Genomic DNA, 15366 nt, shown 5'->3' on the forward strand with positions numbered 1-15366 from the left:
GACAGGCAAAGATCCAAGAAAACAATAATCTCAAGAGAAAGCTTAAACTGAAATTTAAATTATTTGTGTTAACAGTAAGTGACAACCATATGAGTGTGATAAAAATACACACACACAACTGCAGGGGAATTTAACCTATTTGTATGAGAATTATATCTGAGCTGCGCTAGATTAAACTAAACTCTTTGTTAAAAGACATGCCTAAGGATCTTCTTTAAATTCAGCATATATATACACTGAAGTTTGGATCACAGGTTTAAATGTTTATGGCCAGCTTGAAACTGGCATTTTCGTAAGTTTTTAAGACCACTGTTCTCAGTTCTTATGCTTGTCATAGATGGGCAATTATACTTACCATCAAGTAAATTAGATTAATTTCAAAGCATCCTTTTACGTAAATGTCACCTGAAAGGTTGTTTTCTATAAGAAATCAGGTGGTTTTGTACATGTTATTTATTTAGAGGATAAATGTTAGTAAAACAAGGCAGTATGTTGTTTCTACACAGTCAGCAAGTCTGATTGGATACATGCATTTATGCAAAAACTAGTGTTTTGTCTTCGCAAGGGGTTGGTCTTGAATTAAGAATAGGTTTTATTATTAGGAGAAGAGACTGAGGTAATAGGGGGAAAGATGGAGCTGAGCCATTATAATTTGTAGTTTTATACTGTACCTCGTTATTCTCTTCAGTTCATCTGATATTATCCTGCATGAGATTTTATGGCATATTTTATTTCATTCATTTCACTGCTTAATCATCCCTAAATGTCTATGTATATGCATTTATCTTTTTTTGGTCATTCTAGAAGATGCCTTTTTTTCCCTTTGTCTTGCTGGTACCTGTAATGCTCTGTTCTTCATTATATCCAACATGTCAACTGGAAAACAGGAAAAAAATAGCTCTGAATAGTATTGTGTACCTTTGATTGTTTTCCCTAATATTCTTTAAATACATACACACAACATATAAATTAGGATTAAAAAGGAAATAAGATATTTTAATTGTAGAAATATATAAACAAATATTTTTATATGTAGATATACCATTACAAATTTATTTCCTCTTACTATGAAATGCTATGCTTATAAACTTTATAGAAAGCTTCAGGTGAGAGAGAAATTTAGTTTGGCATCAGAAATTTTCTCTGTATAGCAGTCCGCAGTCATCTACAAAAAACTAATACAGGGTTTGATTTAGATTTGCAGTTCATCAGGCTGTATGTACTGAAATTTGTTGAAAAAATTTCTTCCATAAATATTTTCTGTTCATCATTTGCAATAGACATCTGGAGGTTTTATTCTTGTTCCTTATCAGGAATTACAATGCTGTAAGTGTGTGTAAATAAATTTCAAGTATACTAAATCAATAGGTGAAATATCTTAATGCTGTTCAAGAAGAAGAAAATGTGAAAGGATTGTGTTGATCAATTTTCAAATTGAGTTTTTGTCATAGAATCACAGAATGGTTTGGATTGGAAGGGACCTTAAACATCATCTAATTCCAAGCCCCTGCCATGGGCAGGGACACCCTCCACTAGACCAGGTTGCCCAAAGCCCCATCCAACCTGGCCTTGAACACTTCCAGGGATGGGGCATCCACAGCTTCTCTGGGCAACCTGTTCCAGTGCCTCACCACCCTCACAGTAAAGAATTTCTTCCTAACATCTAATCTAAATCGACCCTCCTTCAGCTTAAACCCATTACCCCTTGTCCTGTCACTCCATTGCCCTTGTAAACAGTCCCTCTCCAGCTTTCCTGTAGGCCCCTTCAGGTACTGGAAGGCTGCTCTAAGGTCTCCCTGGAGCTTTCTCTTCTCCAGGCTGAACAACCCCAACTCTCTCAGCCTGTCCTCACAGGAGAGGTGCTCCAGCCTTCTCATCATCTTTGTGACCCTCCTTTAGACCCATTCCAACAGGTCCATGTCGTTCTTATGTTGGAGACTCCAGAGCTGGATGCAGTACTCCAGGTGAGGTCTCATAAGGGGCAGAATCACCTCCCTCAACCTGCTGGCCATGCTTCTGTTGATGCAGCCCAGGATACAGTTGGCTTTCTGGGCTGCAACCCAGCTGCACATTGCCAACTCATGTTGAGCTTTGTGTCCACCAACATCCCCAAGTCCTCCTCCTCAGGGCTGCTCTCAATCCATTCTCTGCACAGCCTGTGGTTGTGTTTGGGATTGCACCGACTGATGTGCAGGACCTTGCACTTGGCCTTCTTGAACTTCATGCAGTTCGCATAGGCCCACCTCTCAAGCCTGTCAAGGTGCCTCCAGATGGCATCCCTTCCTTCTAGCATGTCAACCACACCACACAGCTTGGTGTCGTTGTCAAACTTGCTGAGGGTGCACTCAATCCCACTGTCCATGTCGCTGACAAAGATGTTAAACAAGCACTGTCCCCAATACCAACCCCTGAGGAACACCACTCATCACTGATCTCCACTTGGACATTGAGCCGTTGACCACAAATCTTTGAGTGTGACCATCCAGCCAATTCCTTATCCATCCATCTGTTCTTCTATGTCTTTCCAATTTAGATGCAAGAATGTCGTGTGGCACAGTGTCAAATGCTTTGCAGAAGTGCAGGTGGTTGCACTTTCCTTATCCACCATTCTGTAACCCTGTGGTGGGTTGACCCTGGCTGGAGGCCAGGTGCCCACCAGAGCTGCTGTATCACTCCCCCTCCTCAAATAGACAGGGGAGAAAAGGTATAACAAATAACTTGTGGGTTGAGATAGGGACAGGGAGAGATCACTCACCAGTTATCATCACGAGCAAAACAGACTGCACTTGGAGAAAAATTCATCTAATTTATTACCAAGCAAAACAGGGTAGAGCAATGGGAAATAAAACCAAATCTTAAAACACCTCCCCTCACCCCTCCCATCTTTCCAGTCTTAACTTCACTCCTGGTTTCAACCTATTCCCCTCCGCAGCGGCACAGGGGGACAGGGAATGGGGGTTACAGACAGTTGATCACACATTGTTTCTGCTGCTCCTTCATCCTCAGGGAGGACTCCCCTGCTCCAGCATGAGGTCACTCTCACAGGAGGCAGTCCTCCACCAACTTCTCCAACGTGAGTCCTTCCCACGGGCTACAGTCCTTGACCAACTGCTCCAGCATGGGTCTCTCCCACGGGGTGCAGCCCTTCAGGAACAGACTGCTCCAGCGTGGGTCCCCCACGGGGTCACAAGTCCTGCCAGCAAACCTGCTCCAGCATGGGCTCCTCTTTCCACGGGTTCACAGGTCCTGCCAGGAGCTTGCTCCAGCGTGGGCTTCCCACGGGGTCACAGCCTCCTTCAGGTGTCTCCACCTCCTCCGGCGTGGGGTCCTCCACGGGCTGCAGGTGGAATCTCTGCAGCCCCTCATTCTTCCTCCCCAGGCTGCAGGGGGACAGCCTGCCTCACCATGGTCTTCACCACGGGCTGCAGGGGGATCTCTGCTCTGGCGCCTGGAGCACCTCCTCCCCCTCCTTCTGCACTGACCTGGGTGTCTGCAGAGTTTCTCACATCTTCTCACTCTTCTCTCTGGCTGCAAAAGCTCTCTCTAACTTGTTTTTTTCCCTTCTTAGATATGTTAGCACAGAGGCGCTGATTGGCTTGGCCTTGGCCAGCGGCGGGTCCGTCTTGGAGCCGGCTGGCATTGGCTCTGTCAGACACAGGGGAAGCTTCTAGCAGCTTCTCACAGAAGCCACCCCTGTAGCCCCCCCGCTACCAAAACCTTGCCACACAAACCCAATACAAACCCTATCATAGAAGACCACCAAATTTTTCAGGCATGATTTTCCCTTTGTGAAGCCATGTTGGCTGTCACCAATCACCTCCTTATTTTCCATGTGCCTTAGCATAGTTTCCAGGAGGATCTGTTCTATGATCTTGCCAGGCACAGAGGTGAGACTGACTGGTCTATAGCTCACTGGGTCTTCCTTTTTTCCCTTCTTAAAAATGGGGGTTATGTTTCCCCTTTTCCAGTCAGTGGGAACTTCACCGGGCTGCCAGGACTTCTCAAATGTGATGGAGAGTGGCTTAGCCACTTCATCTGCCAGTTCCCTCAGGACCCACAGATGCATCTCATCAGGTCCCATGGCCTTGTGCACCTTCAGGTTCCTTAGATGGTCTCAAACCTGATCTTCTACCATGGGTGGTTCTTCATTCTCCCAGTTCCCACCTTTGCCTTCTGTGACCTGGGCAGTGTGGATCAAGCACTTGCTGGTGAAGACTGAGGGGGAAAAAGTCATTGAGTACCTCAGCCTTCTCCATATGCCAGGTAACCAGGTCTGCTGTTTCCTTCCAGAGGGGACCCACCTTTTTCCTCATCTTCCTTTTATCACTGACATACCTATAGAGGCTTTTCTTGTTGCCCTGGATGTCCCTGGCCAGATTTAATTCTATGAGGGCTTTTACTTTCATAACCTGATCCCTGGCTGCTCAGACAGTTTCTCTGTATTTCTCCCAGGCTACCTGACCTTGCTTCCACCGTCTGTAGGCTTCCTTGTTGTGCTTGAGTTTGTCCAGGAGCTCCTTGTTCATCCATGTAGGCCTCTGGGCGTTTTTGCCTGATGACTTCTTTGCTGGGATGCATTGCTCCTGAGCTGGGAGGAGGTGACCCTTGAATACTAGCCAGCTTTCTGGGGCCCCTTTTCCTTCCAGGGCTTTATCCCATGGTACTCTACCAAGCAGGTCCCTCAAGAGGCCAAAGTCTGCTCTCCTGAAGTCCATGGTAGTGAGCTTGCTGTGCATCCTCCTTGCTGCCATGAGGATCTTGAACTCCACCATTATGTCATGGTCACTGCAGCCAAGGCTGCCCTTGAGCTTCACATCCCCTACCAGCCCCTCCTTGTTGGTGAGAACAAGGTCCATCATGGCACCTGTCCTCCTTCGCTCCTCTATCGCTTGTCCTGTTAAATTATTAATTTGTCATGGCAGTGGATATTCTGCAAAGAACAAACTCTTGAAAAAATGGGAAGGAGAGTAGCTATTGACTAGTCCAGATATTACATTGTTTCTACAGAGTTTTTTTCCTGATTGACAAGATGGACTGTGTTTAAAGTAAAAATGTTATGGTTTTTTTCCCTATTGCAAGGTCAAGGATTTGATTTCTGGCTACTTCAGCCTACAAAACGGGAAAACTGTGAATTTGTCTATAGGCAATATTTGTCTATATTTGTCTACTCTGTAACAAATACTCAAAGAATATTAATACACATAATAGGTCGGCTGCTCCAAGAAAGATCTTAAAAAATCAAGGTAAACTTGTTAAAGGAATTTCAACAGTTTTCATTTCTCATCTTAACATTAGAGTTTTTATTTCTGTTACCCTGCTTTCCCTGGCTCCATAGTAAAATAAAATTGAAACAAAAATGTTTGGACTCACTGTCTGCCCAGTACAGTGTTGTGTTTTTCATTTCAGCAAGTAGCAAATCATTCTACTTGCTGAGAAAGCAATACATCTGAAATATTTCATGGAAGTGTTTTGCTTGGTATTTCAGAAGTCACAAATTATCTCCAAAATGATACTAAATCATAAAACCAAATTTAATTCATTTAACCAAATATGTTTTGTTATTCAGAGGAGGAACCTCCCCCAAACAGTGTCGTTGAAGAGTATCTTCAGGAAAAGAGAAAATACGAAGACAAGCGGAAGCAGCAGCCAAAGAAAGGGGTTTCTCGCGAAGATCAGGTAATAATTTGACAACCTGGTGAAAAAAATTCCAGAAGAAGTTCTGAAAATGCTTCTGTCTTCATTTGTGTAAAGCTAAAGTTTTAAAATCCATTATGTTACCTTTTCCATTAAAAGAATCTCATTATTTGTAAAAATAAATATGGACTCTTCAATCCCCTATTTTGATTTCCTAGGTAGACAGGTAAGTGACATTTCAATTGTATTTGAAGATGCTATCAGTTTAGTCACTAAAATCTCCGAAAAGGAAATGCTATGCGTGCAAAAGTATCCTTGATTACATTTACGAAAGTTTGCATTTCTGTAGAGTGCTTTCCTTGGCTCTGCAGCTTGCCGTAAGATAACATTGGGATAGAAGTTTGCATGCTTGGCATCTGTCCAAGCTGGGTTTTTTAACATTCTAAATTATGTTTTAAAGAGATTAAATTCTTCCATACCTTTTGGTGTTGTGAAATGAACAGAAATAGTTTTTAACTGAACTGTAAAAAGAAAATCCTTTTTAAATATAATGAAAATTATTTTTCAAAATTAGTTAGGATGTAAGTAGACTTTAGTATGCAAATATGAGGAAAGTAAAGTTTGACATAATTTTTTTTTTCTAAAATAGGAAAGTTTGAAATTGTTAAATATATGAATCTGCCTGTGAAGTGGAAAATACCATTAACTTAAAATCTGTGCATTACATCAGACGCATTGGTTTATAAGTGCATGTCAATTCAGCTACGAAGATGTTCATATTCAACTGTTGAAGCTAGAAGAGATTGGAAACTTGAGGTTTAGTAACTTGAAAGCAGTGGTCGGCAAACCTTTATACGTGCGGCAAGCTGATTTAGCTCTAAACTAAGAAGTTTATGGAAACTTTGTGCATTCAAAAGCCCATTAACTTTGAATCAAAGAGTACTAAATCTCTGTTAGCAATGTGGATCAAGGGATGTAAAACCACTTCTAATGAATTTATATCAGCCCTGTCCTGGACATCATAGGAAAATGAGATGACAAGGATGTATATTTCAGTAGATCTTAATTTTATTTATGTAACCCTGCTGGGAACTATTCAACAATAATTAATCAAGTTCTTTGTAATCCATTTGACTTGTGGAGAGCCTCTTCTAGCCTTGCATCCCTCCTACCTGGTCTTACAGCACAATACCATTTTCCATCCTCTGTACAAGAGTTAAAGAAGAGGGGGATAGGTATGTGTCTCCTTACAATACCATATATTGGAGGTCCTAACCTTTAAATTGTACAAGGGTCAATTCATAAAGTTATTTGATCCGCAGTATGGCATCTAATCACTGTAAAAATGCTTACTAAGATATGCTGAAATTATTTCTATCACCAGGTCTATTCACAGGAATGCTGGCACCAGATAAATTAGACAAGACACAAGGAATGTGACTTTGGTTGGTCACAAATTCATGTAAAAAGGGTTAGTTTGTGTTCTTCTGATGGCCTAGGCAGAGACTTGCTGTCTCAGATGTTGCCAAGTACGGGGTTTGTTTGCAATTGTATGGAAAGCTGTCAAACTTGAATGATTTGCAGGCCCAAATATCTTTTAAATTTTCCTCTCTCCCATCTTAAAAAGAAGATTAAACAGAAAATAAAGAAAATAAATGCAAAAAACCCTCCAAAACCTGCCTTTGGCAGTACTAAAATATGTTTTTGAAAGAATTCAAAAGCCAGGAAACTCCTAAAGTTAAGATTGCTCCCAGAATGAAATTTGATTCCAGTGAACACTTCTGGTATTTCCTATTTCTGTTTTCTATTCTTGTTTAGTTTTTATTCTTTTAGATTTGAAAAACTTGACCAAACACAACTAAACAGCCATACAGAGGTGTTTTACAACATAGGTGGCCAGCCTATCACCTACAGATCAAATGCAGCCTGCCACATAAATTCAGTCAAGCGCTTATTCCCTGATGCTTTCCTTTCCAGGAATGTCTCAAATATCACCAAGAAATCAGCTGTCAGCTGTGCGAACTATTCTTATGTCTGCCCTTTTTTTTTGAAGAGCCCCCTCTCCCATCACAAGGCTCAGACATACAATTCTTGTATAATCAAAATTTCATTCGAGGTGATCAGAAACAAGACCTGCCATACTATCTTGAGGTGTCACCTGAGATTTGATGACTTCATTTTAGCTGAAAGACCGGGCAGTGTCAGCTGGACAATTAAATACCAAATACAAATCAGTATGAGCTTAAAGTATGCAGCATAAGAACCTGTGTCTGTAGAATAAGGTGGTTCATTGTAGCTGAGTCAAAAGCTTTGAATTTTTTTCAATGTCAGTGCATAATTTAAAAGATCAGCAATGTAAAATATATAAATATCAGTCAAACTGGGTCTTCAGAGCTTGAATGATCTGTAAATTATACAATGGATTGCTTTATGAGAAGAAAATAGCAGGTTCAAACAGTAGAATTCTTTGTCAGCAGTGTTGTTTAATCAGCTATTTTATTCTGTAAGTAGCCACAAGTTTTTGTTCCTTAAATGTGCATTTTGATTTCACTAGCCAGCCAGACAAGCGCGCTCTGAATGTGTTCCCGCTCTCTTGCTCCTCTGCCCGCTGCCTCTCACTCTCTCACTTGCTTCTCTACAGTGTTTCTTTCAAATTCATGTGAAAGATCTCTCTTCTCATTGTACTATTTCTGGAAATAATAATTTAAAGATGTTAATTAATCTGCTGTTGTGTATAAATATATATAACTTCTCTAAAACCATGTATTTAATTTCAGACACTTGCACTGTTGGACCGATTTAAATCAAAGTTAACCCAGGCAATTGAAGAAACTCCTGAAAATGAAGTTTCTGAACCTGAAGTAGATAATGACGAAGGATGGTGAGTTTTTTGGATTTGAATTTCTGTGTTTACTGTTGGAAATCGTACTGCACTAACATAGTCTCACTTTCAGGAGTAAATTTAAGGAGTAGCAGAAACACCAAATGTGAAGACAGCTGCTGCAGCGGGAGTCAGCTTAAATGTCCTGGTTTAGCACTCTGGAAAATTAGGCAGGAGGGTAGAAGACATTTTGCTTTGTGTAGTTGTAAGTCCAACTAAAACTCTGTGTTGGGGGTGGTAAGTATTTTAAAGACTGATGGATGAGATGAAGATAGACTGAAAGACTCATCTGAAGTGTAGGGTGACCCCAAGGAAGTGGGATAGCACTGGAACTGATAAAGCACTGCAGAAGTTATGACCTCAATACCTCCCAGTCAAGGAAGCAACTTGTACCATGTTCTCTCATGTTCATCTTCCATCCAAAGAAGCAACCATAGGTAAGGAAGGGAGTAAAATCATTATGAAGTCCCAGACTGCAAGCTGTTAGATGATAATAAACTATCTGCATAAAACAACTGGAAAAAAAGAAAAAAAACGTAGCAAAAATGCTTTGTAAGGACAGGTCATCTTTTGTTTATGAGGTGAGCAGTATAGCTGATCTAATAATATAGGCTGTATCTGCCTACAACTTTTTCCTTAGTTATATGCATAAGCCATCACAGCTTACAGCTGTGATCACAGCTACAGCAAAACTACCACTAAAACAGAAACTTCAGGAGAGTTCTTGGCAAGTGTTTTAAGACAGCCAATATTTCTGTATCTCAGATAACTTAAAATTACTAAGTGAAAATACGTCAGGTGCACCCTTATGATCTTCCTAAAGGCTTCTTTCTTGGGAGAGGGAAACCAATAGGATAGCTACCTGCCCCAAAAATCTCCAAAGTAGCACCACTAACTAGACCTGAAAAAAATTTAATTACAATAAGGAGAAAAATTAAAATGCACAAGCATATACATTAGACACTCTTTTTAAATAGAAAATAAATTATGTAACTAAATGTGATTAAAGCATCCTGCATTTGTTTTGAGAGGACTCATACAAAACAGTAAGATAACCGTGTTAATGAAGTTGTTCTTCTCAGATGAGAAAACTTAGCATTTGTAGGAAATGCAAATTGTCTAAATAACGTCGTTATTTTTACTGTCATTCTACAAATGAAGAAGGTGTGCATACTGAAGTGAGAAAAGACACCATAAAAAGACTGAGGGAAGGTGATATATGGAAGGAAAATGTTTTTTACATCTTAACTCACTTTTTTCCCCACATGTTGATAAATTAAACTCTTCAACTATCTGTAAATTACAGATCAAGTTACAGTAAGCTATATTTTAAAAATGTTTAATACATTGAATCAGATTATCTTAAGACTATTTGAAGGTACATTCCATAAAAAATATTTGTTTTTTTAAATTAAAAATTTTAGGCCATGAAAGGTAAGCTGAATTGCAAATCCTGAGACCAGTTGTGTTGAGACTAAAATTTTAGATCACTCTTAGATACCTTTTGCTTTCTTGCTTGTATCATATACATAATGAATCATTGCATATATTTTAATTTAGTAAGATAAAGCTACACAAATTCTGCAACCTCACCTTCACACCTTCTTTCTTTTCACTGAATCGAGCTGAGACCTCACAAGGGAAATTCTAGGATTTGCAGAAAACTTCAGACACATGTACTGGCAGAAAGACTATTAGTAATATAGCACTTAGCTGAGAATTCTTGTAGTTTATAAAACAACATTTTTACATAAGTAGTGTGTAATGAATGCATTTATTTTTTCAGTGTTTGTGGGCATTAGTGTAGTCTGCTTTCCTCTTGATATCTTGATAACTTAAGCATTACTAAGTAGGCTATTAAAAATCCTGTGATTCTTTCAAAACAATAGCAATTCAAATATTTTGCTTTTTATTTTATTGATTGTAGTCTTGATTTAGAATTATTTAATTTTTGAGCATTTCTCATAGCTTTAGAATCTACCCAAACACAACACACCCCACCCCCCACACCTCACTCTCTATTTATTTATTTATTTAACCTAAGAAGAACAAAACATGGTATTTTAAAATACAAACACAGGTTAGGTTTCCAAAGTGTAAGTTTTCTTTCTACTTTAAATGTTAATTCCATTATCTGGAAATACAGCCTTGCTTTCTTTGCTTATATTCTTTGGCTATTTTAACAGATAAATCAAAACACAAACATCTTGGCTTTGGATTATTGTTTCTGAAACAACAGAGAAAATAATTTCCTAAATGTTGTCCCTTTCAGGGTAACTCTTATTACTAACCTGCTATTATTTTAAGTTTTCTCTTGTCACCATCTATTTGGTTGCTTCTTCAAACCACATAGTCTTCCTTCATTATGTCTTTTGCTATCTCAGGCTCTTTGAGGGTGAGGGATAACATACAGCATAAATTTTGAGGTCCTTGGATTTCACTGATATTTTGAGATCCTTCTGAGCTACCTATGTGCTTCTAAGTTCTCCAAGAATTATAGAACAGACTATTGTTTCAGCTAGAAGGGACCTACAACTATCATCTGGTCCAACTGCCTGACCAATTCAGGGCTGACCAAAAGCCATAGCATATTATTAAGGGCATTGTCCAAATGCCTCTTAAACCCTGACAGGCTTGGGGGCGATTGACCACTTCTCTAGGAAGCCTGTTCCAGTGCTTGACCACCCACTCAGTAAAGAAATGCTTCCTCATGTCCAGTCTAAACCTCCCTTATGCAGCCTTACCATGAACCTGAAGGACTGGTATTCATGTCTGTTATTTTCTTGTTACAGTAATATAACCAGTCTTTTAAAGACTTTTACAGAGTCCAATCACTCTTTCCCATTCCTTTCTGAGTAACTACTGACATCTAATTGGCTATAATTCTGTTCTCTGTAAGTAATTCATACCAAATGAGGAAGTATTGCAATTTCAGATTATGAAGTTGTATTTTTGTTCAGAAAATAATACTGCATTATTAATTGCATTAAAATGAAGACTTAGAATAATATGAAACTACATAATAGACTAATAATTAACATCATATTATTAATTTTGCCGCATAGTAAATGTGCATGTTAACTTTACAGACAGATGAGACAGTATTTTCAAAGGATTTGCTTTGAAGCTAAATAAATTGTAAAATGTACATGTTACACAAATTGCCTACAAACACATTCAACATTAACAAAGCAATGAAGTCTTCTGAAAGCTATTAATGATTGTTAGAATTGCTTGGAAAGTTAAATTTTGTGTTTTGGGATAAGACTTTACATTTTCAATGTCTTTGTTCTGTTGGAATATTTGAGATAACTACAGTGACTGTACATTTTAAAATTCTTTGTTAATTCCAATCTACCCCTCAGAAGACAGTAATTCTACTTTATTTGATTTTTGTTAAATATAATTAGTATATGGCATATGCATATGTGATGCGCACAAATTATGTGATTCTTCCAGGCCATTTTGTAGGTTATGGTTGCTGTTTTTATGGAAGCAAAAGCGTGGAGTATGCTGTGCTCTACTGTCAGGGTGTGTTATCTGAGGTAAAATGATTGCCTCTAAGACATTTTATGTGTCCCCGTGAGTGGCCACACATTGAGATATAATTTTCATTTTCTGTCAAGATAGAAACCTTTACCAATTTGTTATGTTTTCTTTTATTTGGCAACTTCTCTCTGCATATTTGGCTGAGCTGCTGTATTGGCATGGAGCATAGCAGACGTTTGGGCACTTTTCAGCAGCATTTTACTTTTTATGCAAGAAAAAAAGAAGAAATATGACTCTATTGTAAACAGTGTGTATGGTGTTTGATAATTATTACCAGATTTTACTGTCTAAGAAGGCATCTGAGGAAGTGTTGTGAAGAGAGCTGAAGAAAAATGCATAATACTAAGTTTTAACATGAAATACCGGAATCTTAGCTGAGACATTCTATTGCAAACTCTACTGCTATGTGAGAATGATTATATATATCTGTCTGTAGCAATCAAAATCCAATTTCCCCTACAGAATTGAAAAGTATCAAAATAAACATGGTATGTACTGCCAGAAAGGGTACCCATAACAATAAAAATGTCTGTAAACAAGTAGACAGACACATTTTTATCAAACAGTTACAGCTATAGTAAACCCCAGATTTCAGACCAGAAAGTGTAATGGCCATTGCAGATAATGAAACTGGTGCTGCAGATCCTGTGAACATAACATAAAATATTTTCCATAGAGAGAATCCAGCTATGGGAGAAAAAAAATCAGATGCAATCAAGTATATTCAAAGATTGATTGTCTTAGTTAATCTGTGCAAAATATTCCTCTTCAAATAGGGTAAGAGTGATACTTAGTACTCTGAAACACCCTCCCATCAAGTAATTCTGAGAGTTCTGAGTGGTTCATCTTTCTTTCAAAGCATGAAATCTGAGACTAAATACAACACTCAGCTAAATCTTTGTCAGTGTTGAATGGAAGGATTACTTTAGTTGTCATTGTTTCTTTCATGCCTGGTTTCCAATCTCTTCTAAGCCACAAATCTTTTCCTACTGAACCTGTCCTAACCTAGCTCTGTCCTGTACCCATGCTGTTGATTGCTCTAATTGAAATTCAGCCATTGCACTCTCTGAATTGTATCCTATTTTTCATACTACTTCTCCTGTTTGCCAAAATCACATAAATTCTAAATACTCCCAATAAAATTTCAAAACACTTCTTCACAGAACTTCATATTATACATACATCCTGTAATTATATTCTTCTCCAGTAAAGCCATAAGTGGAAGTGTACTAACCAACCCTACTACATTAATCTTTTCACTTTGACATTAAACTATGACTATCTACTACTAAAAATAGGGCTCTCCAGCTGAATTTTTACCAGCGCTACATCCTTGTGAAAAGTAAGAAATATATATCTACACTTTTCCACATGGACTGTTGTTCTTTGTGGAAGGAACAGATTCTCTGCTATGAAAATCCACCTGCCATATTCTTAACCAAAATTCTGGACTGTCTTCCACTCTTTCTGATTTTGAAAAAAAAGTAGAGGCTTCCTAAAACTGCTAGATTTGTTGATGTATTGAATTATTTCTATTCCTATGAGAAGTTTTACAATCCTGACAGTTTTTGAGTTGATGGAATATTCTACAGAAAAGAATCCACCATTTTCCTTCTTTAAAGCTCACCTGGTCACCAGGTCACCTTACCATATTTCTATGAAGTGTCCCCATTGTTTGTCCATTCTCACAGATAAAATGCACAAGAATGTTTACAAACCAACTCTGGTACCATTCTTGAATTTAAAGCCTAATTGTTGTGATCAAGTAACCCAAAACTCAAGAGTAGCACTCCATACCACTAAAAAGCCAATTACATTGCACACTAAACCAGTCAAGTTTAGAGTACCTTATAAAACCTGGAAGACACATACGCTAGCAAATCATGGTGTTTTGGGGTTTTTTTTTTGGTGGATTGATTGAAAAGATATGCCCATCCATTCACTTCTAAACAAATTACAGACTTAGTTGAAGCACATAATAACTAATAGGCAGCAAATACTAGAAGAACACCAGATGATGTAGATATATGAACATTGCATTGAGGCAATATTCTATTCTGTTCTTGCTTGAAAACTGTTTCCATGGTGATAATCTGAGTCCTGAGAAGTGTGGTTTTGCATTATTGTTACTTCTTCAGTTTGTAGTTTGGATTTGATGGAAGATGCCCGATTCGTCCTGCGGGACCTTCAATGTTCAGTGCGGAAACTGGGATATTAACATGTGAAAGCTGTTCGTTACCAGATGAGCATGATTATATGAATGAAGTGCATTTAAACTATTGTTGCCACTAGGGAAGGAGCCAAAGTTTGTATCATCCTCAGTAGAGGGGTTTGGCCTATTACTAATCCCGTCAATTCACAAGTCAGGGCTCCAAGTGAACCTCCAGTTGATTTTAGAGTTTGTGTTACAGTGGAGCCTGGTAATTTTTCCTTCACTCTGCACCCAGCTAGAAGTTTAGTCTTCTGGATTCAGGTCTCATCACTGGCCTCTGTCTGCTCCCAGTAATGTACTCTACAGCAGTTTAGACTTTGACTGTGACTGCCAGCAAGCTACATAGTTCATTTAATTAATAGCACGTGATGCCAGTGCTTCATAACTGAACCACTGGGTGAAATGTAAGGTGATGGGTGTGAACTACAAAGCTTTAAAAGAGATCAACTTTTTCCTTCTCCATGGAACGGTGTCACAGCTGTAACTAAATGACAAGTGTAAATGAGACAGTCGCTTAAGTATTTTTGAGAGGATATCTAGACTCTGAAACTTAGTCTTTCTTTTGATATGAAATAACATAAATCCACTCAGCTTTCAGATATACTGTGGGACAAGAAAGAATGAGTAAAATGGAAATTTGGAATGAGGTGATGGTTTTTCACATGTTTTTTCAGTTTAAAATTCTTATGGTTAGTTACCTTTGTTGAGTCTGAGCTATTCAAAATGTTGGTTAATTTGAGGGATAGGAAAAATAGACATTTTTTTTAAATCAAAGTGAATGAGTCAATGCCTGAAAATACCTTTCAACTTAAAGTCAAAAGGTGGTTGTGAAAATTATGTGTGAGTAAAGGTCTTCTATCTCAAACAATAAGGCATTTCAGGTCTTGCTTAATAGATTTTTTCACGTGCATGTTGTGTAATTAATAACGTTGGCATGACTATTGTCATCTTAGTTATTTGTGACAAACCTCACTTAAGAGGATTAAAAACAATTCAACTGGGAATTTAATGGCACTGTTCACTTAAATAGACTTTAAAATCTTGTGACTCTTAGAAGGCTTTTAAAGCTACCTTCTTAGTCACAAAATAT

The 15366-nt window shown here is 38.5% G+C and overlaps 1 protein-coding gene across 1 annotated transcript in view; it reads left to right on the forward strand.

Moving 5' to 3' along the window:
* The window catches only part of CWC27 (CWC27 spliceosome associated cyclophilin), a 123625-nt gene that overhangs the window by 95885 nt on the left and 12374 nt on the right, over positions 1–15366 (forward strand). The window contains exons 12-13 of the mRNA XM_054809137.1: positions 5567–5676; positions 8412–8515. Coding sequence (XP_054665112.1) covers positions 5567–5676; positions 8412–8515 — 214 coding nt within the window. The remainder of the gene's footprint in view (positions 1–5566; positions 5677–8411; positions 8516–15366) is intronic.

This window comes from Grus americana, chromosome Z (assembly GCF_028858705.1).
Source record: "Grus americana isolate bGruAme1 chromosome Z, bGruAme1.mat, whole genome shotgun sequence".
NCBI lineage: Eukaryota > Metazoa > Chordata > Aves > Gruiformes > Gruidae > Grus > Grus americana.